The following is a 24,196-nucleotide window of genomic DNA, read 5'->3' on the forward strand; positions in this document are numbered from 1 at the left end:
TATATATATATATATATATATATATATATATAACGGTTCTGACGGGTACCCAACGGGTAGTGGTTCCGTAAAAATGAAAACCGGAACCAGAACCACTTAAGGCTGTTCTGATTCCAGAACCGACAATTTTGATTTTAGAACCGACAGTTCTTGTTTCAAAAGCAGGTACCTATTCCGCTGCTCATCCGTAGTTAGTATGAATTGAATATAATACAATTTTTAACCTTAAAAATAAAAATTCTACATCCTATTTCAATGCTTTGATCATTTACATACTAATTTAATGAGTTCATAAGCGATTTTTCTTATATTCACATGTGAATTCGAATACACATTCACATTTAAATCAAAATAGATTCATTTTCAACTTATATTATTGAGATATTTTGATTATTCAAGAATGAGTTTTGTGAAATTCACATATAAATATATAAAAATTATTAAAAGATTTTATAAAAATATGTAAAAGAAACATTTAAAAACGATTTATAAATAAAATATAATATATAAAAATCGTGAATTTTTGAAAAAGTGTAAAAACAGTAAATCTTAAATAGACTATTAAATATGCATTATGAAGTTCCATTATCCGTTTTACAGGGGCTTAATTTGTAAATTTTATATTAAGTGGAAATCATTTTTTTAATTTTTTTAAACACATAGATCATTGGTTGTAAAAAAATTACACATAGACCTTTTCTATGAATTTATGAATTAAAGAGACAGTTTTTTAATTATTTTCTACAAAGTGTTCAAACCTGCCAACATATAATAATTTTGTGGCCAAAGCTTAAAACCCAATAAATATAATATTTAAAACACATGAACCATATGAACCATTTTGTAAAAAAAAAATAAAAACCCATGCATAGACATTTTCTATAAATTATAAGTACAAATATTGTAATTTATTTTCTACATAAAAACCAAACGCCAAACATGTTGCTGAGTTTATTGATATTCCATAGTTCAAACTTATAATTCATGTGTTGTATCCTTTTTTGTATTTATTATTTATTCTAGGGTAAATTGTGTATTTTATGTTTTTTGGTTTGGATTATATATTTGCAGGAAGGTTACATTTTGTCAAGCTCTTGATTCTCTTCGGCTGCAGGTGACTTGTTGCTAAGTTGGTCAAGGAGTGCACGCGGATTTTACTTGGATTACTGATGGGTTGGATTTGACCCGATATTTGATATATTGTATATAATAGAGTTTGTGTGTGTATTATTTCATTAATAGCTCATATTTTACACACACTTACTCTGTATTCTCTCCGCTTGTGTTAGGTTTTATTCGTATTGATTAGGGTTTTTTCATCATTTGTTCATTCTTCTTCGATTGTCATATTTTTAGAGAGTATTAGATTAGGTTTAATCAGTAAGATTGTTGAGAGAATTTTGTAGTGAGGTTGTTTTGTAAGTAGATGAAAACCAGCTAATTCTTACTTAAATAAGTATTGTTGATGTTGTGATCTTTTGAATCTCTATATGTCTAATTTCTTAAGATGGTATCAGAGCCAAGTTTGGCATTATCGTTGATCTGAGATTCGTCTATTTTTTTTTAGAGTTTCAGATTAGGGTTTTATGTATTCGTCTTGATCTGGATCTGTGTTTGTCAATATATTTTCAGATCGTGAAGTTGTTCTTCAATCTGTTATCAGATTATAAGGTTGTTTGTTCCATCAACTCTGGTGATATCCTGTCACTATCTTGAGAGTAAATGTTCAGATAATATTAAACGTTTAGGGTTAACTCTAGGACAAACCTAACGGCCAACGTTATCCTAATGATCAACATCAAGGTCATGCAAACAAGGTATCATTAACAGGGTTGCTGTCTGGCATTTAAATGCCATGAGGTGATCAGTGGTAGATATTTGATCTATCGAAATGACATTGCTGGTTGCTGTGGAAATTTAAGTGGATCCTTGTATGTTTCACACGTTTCTTCTTCTTATTCTCTCTCTGTGGTGTTTGGATTTATCATCTATTTGTTGACCTTATTTATTTTACATCTATATCTCCTCCTGCTCTGACCTCATAAGGTTTCGAATATGGACTGGGATATAGAAACTTATTGTAAACCTCTGAGATTAGGGTATAGATTTGTGATTCTTCTTGTGTTTGATTCTTGTTAATCATGACTGGTGAAACACCTGGAGAGTTTTCTTCTAAGAACGAAACTGTTGATTTTGATGATCCTTTCTATCTACATATGTCTGATAACTTAGTTACTACGATCATTAGCTTTAATTTTCTTGGTACTAAGAATTTCAGGGTATGGAAAAGCTCTATAACTATAGCTTTAAAAGCAAGGAATAAGATAGGGATTATAGATGGTTCTGAGGTTCAGAATAAAAAGGATCATGTTAGATCTCTTTGGTAGGACAGGTTTAACACTATTGTCACTTCCTGGATTCTTAATTCATTATCTAAGACTATCTATATTGGTCATGCTTCCTCTGAGTTTGCTTTGGATATTTGGATTGATCTTTGTGACACTTACTACAAAGCAGATGGGTCTGTTGTATTTAATGTTCATCAAAAGATAAATTCTCTTTCTCAAAATGGTTTGTCTGTTACTAATTATTACAACAAACTTGATGGTCTGTGGAAGGAATTTGATGGTTTAACTAAGTATATTTAATGTGTCTGTGAGGCTGCTACTCAGTCTAAAAATCATTCTAAACTCATGAAACATATGTGTAAGTCCCTAAAAACAAAGAACCAATTAGTGATCAACATAAAGAACAAGCCAAAATGATAAGAACAAGAAGGAGTAGAAGACAAAACGATCAAAATTGCACACGTTTATATCAGCTGCAAACATCAGGTACAATGGACTCAAAACACACACACTTGGTTGTAAGCTGCTACCGCAATCTGACATCTACTGACACTATATATAGGGAATAATGGCTGCAAACACGTTTACAGCCATAAACCTGTTTACAGCGGTAAACACGTTTACAACCATAAAAATTAAACAGACCGTAAACACCACCCAACCGCAAACCCATACAAATACATGAACAAATACTAACATGGCCTATACAAATGAATGCCTAGCTCAAACCAACTAAACTTGACCTAACAGTCTCCCCATTGGTTTGAGGCTAGCATGAACTCAATCTTTCTCAATGATCAGCACATCAGATCTTCCCATGGCCCCCAACCACATCTTCTTGTTAATAATCTCAGCGATCATACTAGTAAACTCTTTGGTGTCAAAATCGAAAATCTCATTCTTGATCACGATTTGATTTTGAGCCAAAGTGTGAATGTCACGTTCACCAAACTGTAGGAGATCATTCTCCTCAACAACACGAAAGGCACCAGTTAGGAATTTGATTACAGTAGTAGTTGTGGCCTCGTCGAAAACACAATATTCTATATCGTGAAGAGATCCATCATGTATTTCCTTTTCTTTGTAGGAGGCCACATCACAGTTTTCATGGCTTTGTTGGTTTTTGGGTCAAGAACATCTTTGGCTTTCTCTAGAAAAGATTATGTTGTCTTCATTCCATCAAACTTCCTCTTTACTTGATTCTCTAAAAAGCGTTTGAAGTCACTCCCTAGAGGATCATTTGATGGGTTGTAGAAATGAGCATTAGCAAGTTCAGTAAGATCTACTTTTTTCCAAGAACCAAAGTTATTCTTGTGTCGATAGTATTCCCAGTTTTCGGTCTTTCTTTTTACCACCCAAATATCTAGTTTATCATGAAATCCCCACACTAAATTTCAGACTGGTAGCCATATTTAGTTATGAACCTCTTCTTTTTAAGCTCAGTCACGGTCAATTGAGGCTAGTCTCCACAAACATTCTTATCAGCATTCTTCATGAAGAGTTATTTCCCCTTCTTTTGAGTACAGACTTGCCTCTGGGCTAGCTTCAGACTAACTCTAGGAGTAGCTTGAGCAGGTTCGACTTCAAAGAGTTCAACAATACGAGTGGTTCTGACAGGTGGAGGATCATCAAGTGGATCTTGTTGAGATACTTGGGTAGGGGCACTGAGAGGAGTCTCGGCCGCACTTATCTCGCTGCTGGATGTTTTCAATTTGTCACCAAATTCACTTATCAGCTTGTTCTTCAGATCGATGTATCCAACAGATAGAGCGTCAAGATTGAGCTGCAGAGCTGAAATTTTTTGTGATTTTTCAAGGTTTTCTTTTTCAAGATCAAAAACTCTAACATCTAGAGTTCCTATCAAAACATCTTTCATAATGATCTTCTGGTTTAAAATTCCAATCTCTGCTTTGAGCTCAAAAATTAATGGATCTTCCCCCCTAAACTCCCTGCACTAATAGATATCCCTTTGCATCGGGGTGCAGGGTCAAAATCCTGTTGAGCTAAGAACCTGGCAAGCCTCTCCGAGGAAACATCGTGCGCAGGTTGGGGAGTTGATGAGCCACCATGAGCTGAAGAACTCCCTGCTTCAAAAAATGAGAGAATAGTGATGAGCTCCTCATGCACTGTTTAGCTATCAGAATGGGTTGGTTGGTTTGGAGTATCGGCTGCAACAGACTGTTGAATATCTTGAGCTTGTTCCGTGATAGCACTCCTGACCTTGGATCGAGTCTTCTCCTTTTAACTAGATGATGGGAGGCTTGTGTCTCATGAAGATTAATCTTAGATGGCGTAATGGTTGGAGTAGCATCTGCTCGGGGAGGAATCCTCACAGTAGAATCCAAATTAGCAATAACATCGGCCATCTGATCATTTGTTGGAGGTGACATTTTAAGAACATTAACATCTCCCCCAGTCCCCGTTGAAGGATTTACAACATCATTGATGTTATCAAAAAATGAATTTAGGTCATCATTTCTTGGCTCGAAATCAATAGTCTACTCGAAATCAAAGCATAAAATCATTATTATGAAAACCTGATAAATCATCACCCTGAACCACTTCAGCTCCATCATCATCCTTATCATCATCAGAATCTAAGACATTATCCTCTTGACCCATCTCATCATCACCTTCATCATTATCATCATCATCATTGTCATCTACATTAGTCATGGTCACATGTTCCTCTGCAAAAATTATGACAAAAGGAACACCATCTTCTTCATGATTAGAAACAGTGACATCATCATCTTCATCATTTGAGGTACTTTCTGATTCAGAGGCTTCATTAATCTCAGCAAACTGACCAAACTTCTCCAACGGATGCTTTCCTTGAAACACCAATTTTGTACCTTTGCGGTTTTGCTTCATTAGACCAAATTTGTTTGCACCTAGAGACTTCAAATCCAAGGTTTCACCTCTCCTTTCTAAATCTGGATATTGACTGTCAAAGATCATCTTAAGAAACCTTGGATACATTAAAAAATTGTCCTTCCTTTTCCCTTGTAAATGGCTCTTCATTTCATTCAACACAAATTTTGAAAATTTGAATTCAAGATGCATGATTAAAGGAGCGTTGGTGCCACTGTTCAGAAGGGAAATTTCATTAGCACTTGTTTTCCTTCCAGAGATGCAAATCACAAAGGAGTGAGCAAGAAAACGCCAATACGGAGGCAACCGTTTCTTTAATGTTGGAGGGAACACTCCTTCATAGCCCATTCTATCAAGAATCTCTTCGGTCTTATCTATATGAATTTCAGTTGGAAATCCTGGCTGGTCCTTGAATTGAAGCACTTCGCGAATAATCTATTCAGACACCACAATCTTTATTCATTGGATAATGAATTCCACCGTGCTTTATCCATTTTCTCCTTCATTAATTGAAGCCTTGTCCCAAAACTTCCATGCCAACTCCTGATAAATGATAGGATTCGATTGAAAAGCATGAGCAAGTCTGCAATTTCTAAGTCCATGAATCATCGACCTAAACTCTTGATTCCCCACTGGAGGATCGGACAAGTATGCAGCAATGTTGTTACTTTCCAAAAAAATTCAAGTTAGCCATCTGATCTACATCAAAACGAGCCAAGTGAGAAAATCCAGAATTTAAGCAATTAAAAATAATTATAGCTGGAAACGAGTTTACAACTATAAACAGGTTTATGGCTATAAACGGGTTTACGGCTGTAAACAGCTTAACGATTGTAAACGCTTCCAGTTCGACGACGAACACATTTTGGCTTCTATAACCTGAAAAATACGATCGAATCAAGTTAGATTTAACGGTGTGGGCTTCGCAATCGATACACCTTGTGGAATCGAGGTTCAATTTCAGAGATAAACATAAACAAATGATGAATCAAAATCAGAAATTGAGAGAAAAAAGGAAGAGGAGTTTGCAGTTGTAAACGATAGAATGAGGAAAGTGGAGTTTATAGCCGTAAATCCTCCCTTTTATACCTTAGACCAGATCAGGCACAAAAACCCATGGGCTGCAAACCAAAAACCTTAAATCCAAACCCAATACATCCAATTTTAATTAAAACGAAAAAACATTTTGAAGACATAAAAATTAAAATTAAAATTAAAAATAAAAATAAAATCTAAAAAATTAAATTCAAACTAATATTTTTTAATTTTTAGAAAATAAAATAAAAAATAAAAATAAAATAAAATAAAATAACTCCAATAGCTTTTCACCATTTCAAATTTTATAATTTTGGGATCATAGATTTGAGACAACCTGAACCTGTTTTTCAGTACCTTCACCTTCAAGAATAGATCTGGTCAACCGTCGGTATTGTGGTCCACTTAAACACGAAAGATTGAGACAATATTTGACAGATTATAAGTGACAAGACTTTTGACCCTATATACCTAAATAATATTCCTAAAGGGACCATTTGGCTGACGATGACCAAGGATATTGTTGTCCACCTAAATTTAGCAGCGAGATCTACAGGCAACCTATTAAATGTTCAATTTTTGATGTACTAGAATGTGTTTTCCACTTCCTGATATATCCCGACAATCAAGAACTTCCAAAGTACTCCTTATTTTAGATGAGCAGACAATTATTAAGAAAGAAGATAGATTTAGAAATGCATATGTCTTATTCCCAGGTGGAATCTCTTCCAATCACGCAGAGGGAAAACATATGACTAACCAGAATAGAGGGGTTGAGAATTCGAATGTTGCATACGTTGTGCTCCAGGTCGGATCATGTCTTATAACAAAAAGGAGACAACATATGATTAACATACATAAAGAATTGCATATAGAAGTGGATGCATAGGGATAGAGTTGCATATGTTGTAGTCCAGGTCGGATCTCTTCCAATAATGGAGAGGAGGCAACATATGACTGACAGAAAGAAAGCAAGAAAATAATCTTCTATAGACCTATTTTATCAGAATTCCCAAGTCGCCCTATCAGTACTGAAATTAAGGACATGAGACCACACATCGAGGAAAAGTTAATCCACTATTCTAGATACATATTACTTTAGTGTATCCCACAAGTTACCATGCATATCTCACTGCTTAATCTACCCGAGCATCGTATTGTCAGACCAAACAGAACTAACTAGGTCCACAAAGTCAAGTTCTTTTAATTGTTAATCTATGTCTAGTTCGTTTGAATTTTTCGTGCCTACTACCAATGCATTGAAAACAGAGCCTAAACAATTCAGATTCGGTACTTTACACAAGTTAAAATTGCCCGTTATCACTTGCTTGATATCACTTCCCAAATAAGCATCTACAAACGAACCATCATGAGACAATATTTTTGGGTTTGTGTTTTTTAATTTTTTTGTGTTTTTATTTCTCCCTCTAAATTTGTGTATAGGAAAGAAAAGATATAAAATGCACAAATTTAAACTAATAAAGTTTATCCTAAAATATTACTCTTCAAAACAGATCATCTTAAGAAAGCTTACAAGCACATAGAATCGTGCTTTGTTGAATGGTTTGGTAAAAAAATCCGCCACATTGTTATCAGTGTGGATTTGTTCCAAACGAATGAGCGAGCACTCATAACAATCTCAAATAAAATGAACCTTGATGTCGATGTGCTTGGTTTTGGAGTGTTGGACTAGATTTTTAGCAATTTGGATAGCAGCATCATTATCACAAAGTATTGGAGTTTCAAGAAAATTCAAACCATAATCGAGAAGTTGATGTTGAATCCAGATGACTTGGGAGCAACAGGAAGAAGCAGCAACATATTTAGCCTCAATTGTTGATGTTGACACGGTTTGTTGTTTCTTACACTGCCAAGACACCAACCGGTCTCCCAAAAATTTACACCCTCCCGATGTTGATTTCCTGTCAAGCTCACATCCTCCACATTTACTATCAGCAAATGTAAATAAATCGAAATCGGGATTTTTAGGATAACGAAGACCCAATTTAGAGCTACCTTTAAGATACCTAAAAATCCTTTTGATGGCAATGAAATGAGAAAGTTTAGGATTAGCCTGATAACGTGCACATTGACAAACTGCAAACATGATGTCGGGTCTGCTGGCCGTTAGATACATCAGGGGACCAATCATCCAGCGGTAGTCTGTCTGATCAACAGGCTCCCCTTAGGATTGGGCGACAACAACGGTCTTTCAGCCATGGGAGTCATTGCATTATTGGAATCTTTAAATCCAAACTTCTATGGCATGTCATAAACGAATTTGCCTTGATGTAACAAGATTCTGGCTGAATCTTTTCGAACATGAAGCCTTAAAAACATGGTCATTTCATCCAACGAACTCATCTCAAATCTTTTCTTCATGACAGTCTCGAACTCTTTGCACAACTTGTGTGACAACCCAAAATTTCTATTCTGTACAAACAATATCAAGTCAATAGAAGTCAGAACGGTTGCAGTAAATTTTCAAACTTTTTAGTATAAGTTTGAGTATTTCAGGATTTACTCTCAAAGATATATTAGGAGAGAGGATGCACTAGGGTTTTGTGAAACTATATTATTTCAAAACTCTATGATATTAAAGTTCATTGCATGAATAAAATATTTTCTGCCAAAAATCCTAGGAGTATATATATGATTCTGAGCCATAATTATTCATTAGTTCCATTTCCAACTAGAGAAAAGCCGAATTCTCTCTCTCGGATCTTTGGACTTTAGTCCCAAAACGTGAGTACTTCCATCTAGTTGTATTATAGAGCTTATAATGTGCTTAATAAGCTAGAAATCATATCAAAACAACAAGATTAAAGAGTTTACGGCCCAAGAACATCTTGGACCATAAACCCTTCTTTAACGGACAAATGAGTGCCTAGTCCTTTCCTTGTGCAATGAAACTGGCCTAGACTCGCATCTTATCGTATGTAGGACTAGAAATAACCCAAGAACACCAAGAGCAAGGTGTTCATGGCCCAAGAAGTTCTTGGATTGTGAACTCCAAACTCAAGGGCCAAAAGGTGCTTTAAACCCTCCAAAAGCCTTGGACACTAGCCTAGTTTCACTCCTAGTTAATTTAGGGACTTGAAATCACCAAAAACCCATCCCCATGAGATATTACGACCGTAATCTCTAAGGGTTTCGGTTCTTGGGCCGTGAACATCAAATAAGGGTATCAAAGTGTGCCTAAGGCCTTCATTAGCCTTAGATAATTGCCTAAAACCTATCTTAGATGAGCATGGGACTTGAGAACATAAAAATACCCCTTTCCATATGGGTTTACGATAGTAAACCCAAAAGGAAATGGCCTTGGGGCCGTAAACTCCTCAAAGGAGTGTATTAATGCCCTAAACCCTTCCAAGGATTAAACGATCAAGTAGAAATGCTTCTAAGGATCAAGTAAAGCTTCAAAGTTCCAAATAACCTAAGGCTTAGGAGCTTACGACCGTAAAATCAAGGGTTTACGACCGTAAACTCCTTGTGTGTTGGTTCTTGGGGAGTAAACTCAAGAATGGGGTCCTTTGGAACCCTAAACCCACTAGCCTTGTCCTACAACAACTTAGATGAAATCCTTAAGGCTTATAACAATTGTATAAAGTGTATATCATGTTCTAGGATGTCTTAACATTTTCAATTAGTAGTTTAAGACTAATTGGATACATATATGTGGTATTATATGTTAACTAGGATCATAAATTTGTTCAAGACTTCACTTGACACCTAGCAATCCTACAACTTCAGTTCATCCGTACCACTCGCTACAGGTGAGTTCATACCCCTTAATCAATGATTTAAATGTTTTTAAATGATTTATGGGGGGAATACAAGTTGAATACTTATAGTTATTACATCAATCACATGTGATTAATAACTACAAAACAAGTGATTTTCTTACTGTTCAAACTGTTTACCAAACTGTTTTGCTTCAAACTGTTTTACCAATTTTTATACTTATCAAATACATTTACTTAATCTCTGTTATATTTATTATCAATTGCATGTCTATGTATGTATAGTTATATAAGCAATGTTTAAAAGGCTTAGGAAGGCCTGCCCGCCTTATTTCCTTTTTGCCGTTGAGATGTGGTCTGGTGGGGTATCGGGTACCCGTCCGAAGGTCATTTAAATATTAGCTATATATCATGTGTACATATATAGTCATAAAGGTTCTTCCAGTTCATTCAGTTCCCTTGGGTAGCAAGGGTATACTTCCATGTTCATACATACCAATTACATCACTAGTAAGTTACCATAGGGGTAGCACAGGAGGATACTAATACTATTACTAGAACAATGAAACATACAATGAGTCAGTTCATTCATGAGTCAGTTCGAGTAGTCCTCACAGTACATTACAATACATGCTAGATAGAGAGAACATACATTACAGCTAGCACACGCATAAAATTTCAGTACATACAGCCTATACAAAGAAAGAGTACACTTTTAGTTAGCACATTCATTACATATACATTCATGCAGTTATGTGAACCATTGAGCGGGTCATGTCACTTCCTGCCATGACCGCTCTTGTATCCCGAATCTCCTTAATTGTGGAGCGTATGAGTTTGCGTATAGATCTATACTGGATTGACTATTCTACACCTTGTTGCTCGCTACAGTGGGACTTGCAAGTCTACGGGTTCCAAATTTCATTTCTTACGGCGTCTTACATTGTCATTTTACTAGACTCGGTAGCAGGATACAGGTCAATCACATGTTACTTGGAACACCTTTTGTTTTAAGGTACTTAGTACCACGGTAGTCACCTAGTACAAATACTATGGTACAATAATATTTTCCCATTACATTCACTTCATGAATATTCACACGATGCACGGTAATGTAGAAACTATATTTTTGGTTAATGATAGTCAGAATTGGGAAAACACACACTCTAACAAGAGACATACACACAGACACGAGATGCCTTGGTAGAAGGCTACAGTTAGTAGGAAACATAGGGTTTTCTAGGAGAGTTCAAACATTATACAAAACATCTTACAGAAACATCTTACAAACGTTTTCATACAAACTCAGACATTAATATACTTATGATCTCACCAGCATTAAGCTGATACTCGCTTTCAAAATAACTTGTATTCTCAGGTCACCACTATACAGGTACAGGTGCCAGGCTTTTGAGAAGATGCAGTTCATTCAAGACTCATCTTTTATTTTGATATGTATATTTTTGGTGTCTATAACTTTGACAGAACACACATGTATGAAATTATATTATTAATGCAATGGATGATGTTGTTGCTTGTTTACTACTATTCATTGTTGTGATACTGTACATGACGTCCTCCGCCCCAGAATGTTTCCGCCATTCATGGTTTTGGGGTGTGACAGATTGGTATCAGAGCATTATTTATAGTGAATTAAGTATATCAACCCATAAAAGATATACTAACTATAAATACAATGGGATTAAAAATACTCTGACCAAGAGTTTATACTTTTAAATAATAAAATATTTAATTAAGTATACGTGCCTGCATTCATACTAAAATCAGTGTCACTAGGACAGTACAAAAGAATTACGATTGTTGAACAACACAAGTAGACTTAGAGACATATAGTCAAAACTGGGAAGATATAGCCTGATCAACTATATTATCCGAGGGTTGACTAGCATGTGCCTAAGTGTAGTTGTGAGGTTGCAACAAGTCTAAAATCTTACCCACAATACCATAATGAGAACAATAGAACCTAAACATAAAATCCTATAGGAGTATTTTACATTACTATGTGACAACCTGAAATTTCCATTCTGAACAAACCATATCAAGCCAATAAAGGGTAGAACAGTTTCAGTGAAATTGCAGACTTTGGGTATAAGTTTGAGTTTTTCAGGATTTACACTTAAGGAGATATCAGGAGAGTGGATGCACTAGGGTTTTGTGCAACACTATTATTTCGATACTCTATGATATTAGAGTTCATTCCGGGAATAAAGTAGTTTCTGCCAAAAATCTCAGGATTATAAATAGAAAACTGAACCAAATAATTCATTAGTTACATTTCCAATTAGAGAAAAGCCAAATTCTCTCTCACGGATCTTCGGGTTTTTATCCCAAAAAGTGAGTACTTCAATCTAGTTGTATTATATAGCTTAGATTGTGCTTAATAACATCAAAATCACGACAGAACAACAAGATCTGTGAGTTTACTCCCCAAGAACATCTTGGAGAGTAAACTCCTTTTCGAAAGCCAAATGAGGCCTAGTCCTTCCTTAAGCCATGAAACTAGTTTGGACTTGTACACAAATAAGTTTAGGGACAAAAAACAAACTCAAAACAACAAGATTTGAGAGTTTACTCCCCAAGAACATCTTGGAGAGTAAACTCCTCTTGGAGAGTAAACTCCTTTTGGAGAATAAACTCCATTTTAAGGGCCAAAAGTGTCCCAATGACCCTTAAAGCCTTGGAAATGAACCTTGAGACTACCTATGACATGGTTAGACATCCAAAACAAATAGAATCAAGGGTTGAAAGTGAGTTCACGGCCAAGGATGTTCTTGGGCCGTGAACTCCATTTTATGGTGTCAAAATGCCCTAAATGCCACCCTTAAGCCAAGAGACTAGCATAGCTTTTTACCTTGATGTGTCTAAGACCCAAAACAACCAAAATACCAACACCCACAAGTGTTTACGGCCGCAAACACATTACCAAATGGTCCATGGGCCGTAAACTCAAGTTAGGGGTGTTTTGATGCCACAAACACTTCCAAGGGCTTAGGCATGAATTTAGAATGCTTCCTTATGACCTTTAGGACCCCCATAAGTATATTTGGCCATGATTTACGGTAGTAAACTCATTTGGGCCGTGAACACCTCAAAAACTCCGAAGAAGGTGGTCTTTCTCATCCTATGCTAGAGCTAATGTCCCTAAATCATTCCCTAGCTTTCATACTTACGGCCATGAGTGACCATGAGTTTACGGCCGTAAACTCCCTTCGGCCGTGAACTCATGGTAGTAAACTCATAAGTGTGCCCTTATACCTTCCTATGTTGAATCACATGTGATTCCAACACTTGGTCAAGGTGTTTCCTAGTCCCGGAAGGTGTTATCTTTCATATAGTTGTTAAAAACACTATATTCATGTCATTATGTGTCCTTAAATATCATTTAGGACTTATTGTGTCTCGGGACTTCATTCGTGGAACTTCTCATCCCTACACGCGTACCCGCGAGAACCACTCACAACAAGTGAGTTCATACCCCTTAATCAATGTTTTAAATGATTTTAAATGCTTTAATGGGGGGGGGGAATACAAGTAAAAAATAGTATGTTATTAAATCAATCTTATGTATTTTATAATTGTGTTTTCACTCAGTAGATTTCACATATTTCAAAAGGTGACACATGAAATGGTTTTCTATCTTAAAATACCTTGATAACAAAAGTATTAATTTTGAAATGTTTATTAAAATGACATCAAGTCACTCTTAATTATTGTTCAAAACTCTTAGATATCTTACAAAACCATAAATTTTACCTTCTTGAACCAAACTATATTTATATGCATATGTTCATATATATGTTAGAAATTATAGTTTACATCTTTCATTTAGTTTCCCACACCCTTGAATAGTAAGAGTGTATAAACCTACTTGAACAACTAATTACCTTTCAGTAAATTATCATAGGGATAAGTTGAAGATATCAAACATTAGTCCTATTACAAGGAATCACACAAGAGTCAGTTCACTCATGAGTCTTTACTAGTACATTACCTGATACATGAGTACGTTTACATATGCTTACATGATACATGAATACCTTACATGAGTACCTTTACGTAGATACAGTTACCTGTGTATTGCTTACATGAATACTTGTATCTCGAATTGCGAGGATGATTATTAGTACCTTCTATGTAAATCTTCATGCATATCCCTAATACCTCGGGATATCTAGACAGGACCCTATCCCTAGTACCTCGGGATACCTAGATGGGTCTCTATCCCTAGTACCTCGGGATATATGTACGGGACTAACCATTCCGGAACTCATCTGTTAGCAACAGTGGGTGATGAACATCTACGGATGCCTACGGTTATTACTTATACTAGGAGTACCTTTACGGGACTAATCCTTCCTCCAACCTGCTACTGCTACAGAGGACAATTGGACCATCTTCGGAGGTTCATTTGGTCATTTATTTCGCTTACCGCGATGTATTGATTAGCACTAGTACCTCCGGCTAACACTTACATGATTATACTTTTTCCTATTTACTTTATTTTGTGATATTTTCACATAAACGAGTAGTTAGACTAAGTACTTGTTAGCACCAGTACCTCCGGCTAACACTTACATGATTATACTTTTCCTATTTACTTTATTTTGTGATACTTTCACATAAAGGAGGAGTTAGACTAAGTACTTTATTACTAGTCAATAGGAAGGAAAAACTATCATTTTACGTACAGAACATTCGGGTCTTGGTAGAAGACTACATTTCATACTTGTAGGAGATAAGGGATTTTCTAGGATTTTCAAACTTATATCAATTGTTACATTTAAAGATTTACCAGACAATCATGACAGTTTTCCAAACAAGGCAATGACACTTAAATACTTATGAATTCACCAGCTTTAGGCTGATACTCGCTTTCAAAATAACTTGTATTCTCAGGTCATCAGTTAGACAGGTGCGATGGCCATGTTACCGGAGAAGATGGAGCACAGACAAGACTCGCCTTATTTTGATTATTCATTTTATTGTCGTACATTATGAAAGAAAACACATGTATTAAAACTCTACTTATAATGAAATGGATGATGTTGTTGCTTGTTTATTATATTACACTGTTGTGATACTGTACATGACGTCCTCCACCCCTGAATGTTTCTGCCGTTCGTGGTTTTGGGGTGTCACATACTATAAGTTAATTATGTGCTAGATTATTATACCTCCCTTCTCGCGTAGATTTAATGGATGGATTCCACATTCCCGGAGACTCGTACTATCCCAACCACGACAATGCAAGATGGCTAGAAGATGAACCAGAAGATGATCACCCAAATCCTTCGGATGATCATGAAGCTGAAGGCTTTTCTGATGGTTCTGACTCAGAGCCAGAAGTTAACAACCTACCACCAGTAGGTCAAGCCCCTAACAACAACCCTCGCCCAGCATTTCAGGGACCTACACCCTTTGGGGATCGAAGCTTTTACAACCTCAGCGAAGGTGGCTCTGCTGATCGAGCTCTGCCTGTCATGGTTTGCAGAATAGCTCGTAATGTTGAACAGGGTCTAGCAGCCATCGATCGAGTCATGGAAATTGATGCCAACTCTGGTGTCAACACTGTCCGCATTCGTCATCTAGAGTCTGCTCACGAAAGGGCTCTGGTTCACAATGCAGCTCTTCAGAGGGAACTCACTGAAACGCAAGCTGAAGTCAGAGAAATTAGAGCTCAACAAGCAAGAGTTGATAGGTGCATGAGGGACATAGAACGTTTTCTGTCGGGATCAAGAACTCACTCTGGTAGTTCTCGTCGCTGATAGATTCTCATCAACTTCTCTGTTTTGGATGTAACCTAGTTAGGTCTTGGTTAGGTTGTAATTTTGTCAAAAGTTTCCTATTTTGGTTGATGTAAGGCCTACTTCTGTTGGCCGTTTTTCCGAACTTGTTGCATATGTAAGTCCAGTAATATTGACAGGTACCTAATCTTATGGGAATTATTATCCAAATGTGATCATCCATTAGTTCTAGATTTCCATTCAATCGTATTGTTGGGCTATGTAGAGTTAGTACATGAGTCATGGTCATCAATTCTTCCATTGAATTCTTATCAATGCTTCCATCTTCATAAACTTATAGATCAAAGATGCCGCCTCACAGAAATCCAAGGAGAAACCCTAATAACAAAACACAACCTCCTCCACCTCCTCAACCACCAACTCCTCAGTTCGACACGATGGCCTTGAATGCTGCTGTAGCTGCAGCTGTGGCTACAACCATGGCTTAATACCATTCATTAGGTTCCACTGGAGGAGGAACCCCTGTTCAGTCTATTCAGGTTGAAGCTCATGTACACTCGAGAGAGTGCTCCTATAAGGACTTCACGAACTGCAAGCCATTATCCTTCAAGGGGACTGGCGGAGTCATTGACCTCTTGCAATAGTTCGAGAAAACTGAATTGGTTTTCGAAATCTGCTCTTGTCCCGAGCAGAGCAAGGTGAAGTACGCTGCTTGCACCTTCGAAACTAAAGCCCTAACATGGTGGAATGGCCATGTTAAGTCACTATCTCTTATAGTGGCTAATGCGATGGGCTTGGAAACTTTGAAAGACCTCATGATCGAGGAGTATTTCCCGAGGGGCGAGATCCAAAAGTTGGAGGAAGAGCTATGGAGCCTAACCATGAAGGGCTCCAACATAGTCGCCTACGCCGCCAGGTTCTGTGAACTGGTGGCCCTCTGTCCCAACATGATTCCTTCAGAGGGAAAGAAGATCGAGAGATACATATGGGGACTGGTGCCCCCATACCAGGGAAATGTTTTGGCATCACACCCCTCTACATTTGATAGTGCCAAGCGATTGGCACAACGGCTCATAGACCATGGGGTTCGTACCCTGGCCATCTCAGAACCTGCAAGAACCGCTGATTCCAAGCGGAAGTTTTGGGATGACAAGAAAAAGGCTAAGGTTGCCAAGAAGAGACAAGTCGTGGCAGTACATGCTGCGATAGCACCTGCCGCTGCTGCTCCGGTAAAGCAGTATGCTGGAAGTTTGCCTAAGTGCAACAAGTGCAACTTCCATCACGTCGGTGCCTGCCGGGAGATGCAGTGTCTGAACTGCAATGGGAAGGGGCACACATCCCATTTCTGTAAAGCTCCGGCAAAACCAATCAACCAAGCCCCCAGTGCTGGAGTGGGCCAAACTTGCTACAGATGTGGCGAGGTAGGCCACTTCAAAAGAAACTGCCCGAAGGCAGGGTTTGCCCGTGGAGCGGCAAGAGTTCTGGCCATAGGCCATGAGGAAGCGGTAGCCGACCCCACAGTGGTCACCGGTACGTTCCTCCTCGATAACTCTTATGCATTCATTCTATTTAATAGTGGAGCGGAGAGGAGTTTCGTGAACCAAAAATTTGCTCATTTACTTAAACATAAATCACGAGCACTTAATGAACCGTTCACTGTAGAAATGGCTAATGGAAAGACAGAGAGCACTAACAGTATATTCGTAGGGTGTACCCTAACTTTAGATAACCATTCATTTTCTATCGATCTTATGCCGGTCTCAATTAAAAGTTTCGACGTCATTATCGCCATGGATTGGTTGAGCCTTCATCGTGCCGATATCATGAGTTACGAAAAGGTTGTTCGCCTTAATCTGTTGTCTGGCGAAACCTTGGTAGTTTATGGCGACAAACCAGGCACGAACCTTCGTATAATCTCGAGCATCGAAGCTCAGAAATTCTTGCGGAAGGAATGTAGTGCATTCCTTGCTCATGTGGTCGATGTGAGCCAAGAAACGAAGGACATTCAGAACATTCCAGTATTATGCGACTTTCCTGACATTTTTCCAAAAGAACTCCCAGGATTACCTCCGCAACGTCAAGTCGAGTTCTGAATCGACTTAGTTCCACGGGCTACCCCAGTAGCCAAATCGCCCTATCGTCTAGCACCTGCAGAGATGCAAGAATTGTCTGGGAAACCTAACGAACTGCTCAACAAAGGCTTTATAAGACCAAGCTTCTCACCCTGGGAGCTCCAGTCTTGTTCTTCAAGAAGAAAGATGGATCGTTTCGTATGTGCATCGACTACAGGGAGCACAATAAGTTGACTGTCAAAAATCGTTATCCTTTTCCTCAGATCGACGATTTGTTTGACCAACTTCAAGTGGCGAGCTTCTTTTCAAAAATTGACTTGAGATCCGGATATCACCAATTACGAGTGCTAGGGGAGGATGTTCCAAAGACAGCCTTCTGAACTCGTTATGAACACTACGAATTCGTAGTGATGCCGTTCGGATTGACAAACATGCCCGTAGTATTCATGGACTTAATGAATAGGGTGTGTCTTCCTTGCTTAGATCAATTCGTCATCGTCTTCATCGATGACATACTTATCTACTCTCGTAATAAGGAGGAGCATAGTCAACATTTGCGACAAGCCCTCGAAACATTACGTTCGGAGAAGCTCTATGCGAAGTTCTCGAAATGTGAATTTTGGATTCGACGAGTCGAATTTTTAGGGCACGTGGTTAGCGAAGAGGGTATACACGTGGACCCTTCCAAAATCAAGGCCATTGAGAACTGGTCAGCACCGAAGATGCCTACGGAAATTCGTCAATTTCTAGGCCTCGCTGGCTACTATCATAGGTTCATTCATAACTTCTCCCGCATAGCGGATCCTCTTACAACACTGACCTAGAAGGGCGTGGCCTTTGAATGGGAAGAGAAGCAGGAGAGAGCGTTCCAAATGCTCAAATGATCCATGTGCACCGCGCCAATACTATCCCTTCCCGATGGAATAGAAGACTTCGTGGTCTATTGCGATGCGTCGAATCAAGGACTCGGATGTGTTCTGATGCAGCGAGGTAAGGTCATCGCCTATGCCTCGAGACAGCTAATGTCACACCCCAAAACCGGAACGGCGGAAACGTTCTGGGGTGGATGACGTCATGTCAAGTATCACAACACATGCATTATAGTCATCAAAGTACAACAAAACATTGCATTAATAGTAATAGTTTTACATGATTCACATTACAGTACATCAAAGTAATACAAGCAAATATAATAAGTACAACATGGTACTAAGCTATCTTCATCAACAGCTCCGGGGATGTACCTGTCTAATGCTGACCTGAGAATACAAGTTATTTGAAAAGCGAGTATCAACAATTTTACAAATGTTGGTGAGTTCATAAGTATTTAGTGACATTTTATTCAAATAACCTTATAATGTAGTAGTTTAAGAATTTAAAGTGTATTAGAGTTCTTGCCAGAAAATCCTATATTTTCTTTAATAAAAGCAGTCTTCTACCAAGACTGGACGAAGTTAATGTGGTAAAAAGTAGTTTTTCACTTAAATGCTATCATTATCAAAATACAGAATTTGATTTTTAAAGAAAGCAAGGGAGATCAGGGAAAATGACATATGCCTCAGCAGTGAAGAGTGCTGACTAAGGCAAAAGGGGTCATAGACTCCAGGAAAGTATCGAATGAACGACATGCCTGGCTCAGTCTAACAAAGTGAGACACAGACCCTAGACGGTACCAAATGAAAGGTACATCTAATAAGGTCTAAACAGAGAATCAATACCGCAGACAGTATAAAATGAAAGATACATCTAGCAAGGTCAAAACAGAGAATACAGACCGCAGATAGTATCAAATGAAAGATACATCTAGCAAGGTCAAAACAGTGAATACAGACCGCAGACAGTATCAAATGAAAGATACATCTAGCAAGGTCAAAACAGTGTGACTCTGAAAATGAGTTACCAGCATACAGTGTAAATTGCTAGTGAAATACCGTTACCTTAAGGCCATGAATTATAAGGTAACCCAGGATACTCGTAACCATACTAACCGACACTAGAGTACCAGACGCCCTACAAGCGTCTATAAAATATGACATTTGTCACCCCTTGGCTTGGTGGGCCGTGGAATGTAGCTAACAGTCAGGGTGCGGGGGTGTCAATCCCGTATAGATCTATACACACAATGTCCGCTCTCCCTATGGGAGACTCTGGTTACCAACTAGACGACGGAGAAGGCTGTATCCCGATGATGCATCCCAAATAGTGGGTAATGACTTCCAAACTGTGGGTAGTGGGTTTCTAGAGGGTAGTGGGTTTCTAATGTAAGTGCTGAACTAGAGGTAGAGACTCATGACTGAACTGACTAGAGCATACCTATACATCTATAGTCATATACATAATATATAACTAATGAACCAAACGACTTTCGGACGGCCATCCGATCCCACCAGACCACATCTCAATGAAGAAAAGGAAATACGGCGGACGAACCTTCCTAAGTCCTTCAATCATTATTTATATATTTCGATACAAGCACAGACATACATCGAACTACGACTGAGTGCGTAACAAGTGGAAACGTATCATCGTGGTGTGTAATCGTACAGTGTGGAATAACCGAATCGTGAAGTATAAGTGTATCACGAAGTGGAAGCGACAACTGGTGAAATGAAAGTGTCTATCAGGTATAAGTGACTACCAGTATAAGGGAAATAGAGACAACAACAGGTATAAGCGACTACAAGTATAAGCGAAATAGAGGCAATAACAGGTATAAGTGTATCAAGAAGTGAAAGCGTTATCAAGTAGGAGTTTAAAATAAGTGAAAGCAAAGCAGTTGTAACTAACAAGTAAAAGTGTAAGACGTGAAGGGAACTTTGATGAAAACCTTGGAAAAACCTTTATACTCAGGGAAAATCACATTTTGGTATCCTTTGGTAAGATAAGTTTGAAACCTTTAAAAATCTTTGGAACATTTATAAACCAGTTTAAAATGTATTTAGATAAAACAGTATAAGTAAGAGTATTGAAGAAGTGAAAACCTTTTTGAAAACCCCTTCATAGTATCCTACTTGGTAAAACAGTGTACAGTGTGGTAAAATCTTGTGCATGCGGGTTATCAATCACATGTGATTGATATGGTAACTGGCATGTTTAACTTTTATTCCCCCCTATAAAACATGTAAAAACATTTAAAAGGTTCATTCAGGGGTATGAACTCACATAGTGTAAGTAGATCCGACGAAGGTGCCGGTTGGGTGCTCGGTGTCAAGTAAAGACTTGGACACACTTAGTGACCTATTTAATATATATGATAACATATGTTTACATACAATTAGTACATATAACACTAATTAAACAAGTATACGCACCCTAAATAGCGGAAAATACTTTGGTTAAGCGTTTGGGGTGTCCCAGATAACATCTAAGGGTGTGTATGGCTTAGGAATGGAGTTTACTCTCCGAGAGTAAACTCTCTACACTTAGTTTACAGCCCAGGGACAACTCCCCATGAGTTTATGGCCGTAAACTCATGGTGAGGGGTTCTAGTGTGTTTTAAGGGCTCAATCTTGTTCGCAGGATTTTTCTAGGTCCAAATCTACATGGTATGAATGAGTTTAGGGTCTTTAAGGGCACCATTATGGAGTTTACGGCCCATGAACCATCCCTAAGGGAGTTCATGGCCGTGAACTCCTATGCCATGAGTTAAGTGAAGTTTTAAGCCCTTAAATCACTCCTAGCATTTTATAGTAATAGTCTAAGGCCATTTGGGAATAAAAATCAATGTTTTGGCATGTTTGAGGGTGTTTACGGCCTTGGTACATGCCTGGGCCGTAAACTCCTTTTAGTCCCTCAAATCCTTGTGTTTGAATTATCTAAACCCGAAATATCAAGTCCCTAAATTATATATTAAGCCTAAGGGTGGTTTGGGAGTGTTTTTGGGGCATTTTGACAACGTTTAGAGGTGTTTACGGCCTAAGAAGGTGCTTGGGCCGTAAACTCTCTTTTATGCCTCACTTTGATGGTTTTAAATGATCAAACACTCCTAGGCTAAATCCTAAATTTATTTCCAAGCTTTTAGGGACAAGTTTGGGTCTTTTTGGCCATATTTAAGGTGTTTACGGCCTAAGGAGGATCTTAGGCCGTGAACTCCTTTTCAACAGATTAAATGGTCGAATTTTAAGCTATAAACACGAACCATAATGTTTAGAACAAGTTAGGATAAGTGGACTTACGATTTGGAAGCGTTTGGTTGCGGATTTGGGTCGAAAACGAGTCTAGAGAGAGAGTATACAGAGAGAGGGTGGAAAAAGGCTCAAATGGGGTTTACTCCCCCTTATATATGGTTGGAAGTTAGAGCTCAGTGATATTCTACCCGATACAGTCGTTAAACGGGGCTTTTGGTCGCACCCGATTTAGTGGTCGTGAAAATAAGAACTAACTTTTTCCAATTAAATGGAAATGTGTATTACGAGTTTTTATTTCTTTTATCACGACTTAACGACATAAAGATATAAATAATGAAATATTTATTTAATTGGCGGCCTCTAATTAACGGAACTTTTTACAAATGGGGATATTCCGTTAACGGTAACGGGGAAATGTAACGGAACAAACTTGGGTTGTCACAGCTAAAGGCACATGAGGTCAACTACACGATCCACGATCTTGAACTAGGAGCAGTTGTGTTTGCTCTGAAGATCTGGAGACATTACTTAAACGGAACGAAAAGCACTATCTTTACAGACCACAAGAGCTTACAACACATCTTCGACCAGAAGGAACTCAACATGAGACAACGACGGTGGGTCGAGCTACTCAGTGACTATGAATGCGAAATTCGTTATCATCCGGGTAAAGCCAACGTAGTAGCTAACGCCTTGAGTCGGAAGAAATATTCTGGTCGTAGAGTCAAGTCGTTGACTATGACTATCCATTCACACTTGTCCACACAAATTAAGGTAGCTCAGCTCGATGCTTTGAAACCTGAAAATGTGGCGGGTGAATCTCTAAGAGGGATGGATAAGAACTTGGAGGTTAAGGGTGGCGGAGCTTATTATTTCATGGACCAGATCTGGACTCCGAACCTAGGTGGTTTCAGAGACTTGGTCACGAACAAGGCGCACAACACTCGTTATTCCGTGCACCCGGGATCAGATAAGATGTATCTGGACCTCAAAAAGTTATACCGGTGGCCTAACATGAAAGCAGAGATTGCTACCTTCGTGAGTAAACGCCTTACTTGCGCAAAGGTCAAGGTCGAATATCCGAAACCCTCCGGTCTACTACAACAGCCTGAGATACCGGAATGGAAGTGGGAGTGGATAATTATGGATTTCATAACCAAGTTTCCCAAGATGACGGGTGGACTTGATTCCATATGGTTCATCGTCGATAGACTGACCAAGTCTGCACACTTCCTGCCGATCAAAGAAACAGACAAGATGCAGAAACTTACAAGAACTTACATTAGGGAGATTGTAAGACTGCACAGTGTTCCCTTATCCATTATCTTGGACAGAGATAGTAGATTCACTTCAAGGTTCTGGCAGTCATTACAAAGTTCCTAGGAACTAGGCTGGACACTAGTACAGGCTACCATCCACAGACCGACGGGCAAAGTGAGAGTACTATCCAAACCTTAGAAGATATGTTGCGAGCCTGTGTGATAGACTTCAAGAAAGCATGGGATACTCATTTAAGCCTTCTCGAATTTTCCTACAACAACAGTTATCACACGAGCATAAAGGCTGCTCCATTCGAGGCCCTCTATGGCCGAAAGTGCAAATCCTCTTTGTGCTGGGTTGAGGTGGGTGATACCCAGTTAGCTAAAGGACAAGTTCTTGAAAGCACTCTCACAGGTCCGGAAATCATATGGGAAACGACATAGAAGATCGTTCAGATCCGTGAACGATTGAAAGCCTCCAGAGACCGACAGAAAAGCTACGCTGATAAACATAGGAAACCGTTGGAATTCCAGGCGGGCGACCGCGTTCTATTGAAGGTCTCCCCCTGGAAGGGCTTGATATGCTTCAGAAAGTGTGGAAAGCTAAATCCAAGGTACATTGGGCCTTTTGAGATTCTCGCAAGAATCGGCCCTGTAGCTTACAAATTTAACTTACCGTGAGAGCTCAGTAACATACATTCTACCTTCCACGTATCGAACTTGAAAAAGTGTCTGTCCGAAGAGACTCTTGTTATTCCACTCGATGAGATCGAGATCAACGAGAGCCTCAACTTCGTGGAGGAACCAATAGAGATCATGGACCGAGAGGTCAAGCAAACGAATCAAAGCCATATTCTGATAGTGAAGGTTCGTTGGAACGCAAAGCGAGGACCGAAATTTACATGGGAGCGTGAGGATTAGATGAAATTAAAATATCCTCGTCTTTTTACTTAGTTATTTGTAACTAATTATT

At 38.4% G+C, this 24,196-nt stretch overlaps 1 protein-coding gene across 1 annotated transcript; it reads right to left on the reverse strand.

The window, feature by feature from the left end:
• Positions 1 to 4,856: 4,856 nt before the first annotated feature.
• LOC111880954 (histone chaperone RTT106-like) lies at positions 4,857 to 5,570 on the reverse strand. Its single transcript, XM_023877367.1, has one exon. The coding sequence runs from the start codon at positions 5,568 to 5,570 to the stop codon at positions 4,857 to 4,859; it is 714 nt and encodes a 237-aa protein (XP_023733135.1).
• Positions 5,571 to 24,196: the final 18,626 nt, after the last annotated feature.

Source organism: Lactuca sativa, chromosome 5, assembly GCF_002870075.4.
Source record: "Lactuca sativa cultivar Salinas chromosome 5, Lsat_Salinas_v11, whole genome shotgun sequence".
Classification (NCBI taxonomy): domain Eukaryota; kingdom Viridiplantae; phylum Streptophyta; class Magnoliopsida; order Asterales; family Asteraceae; genus Lactuca; species Lactuca sativa.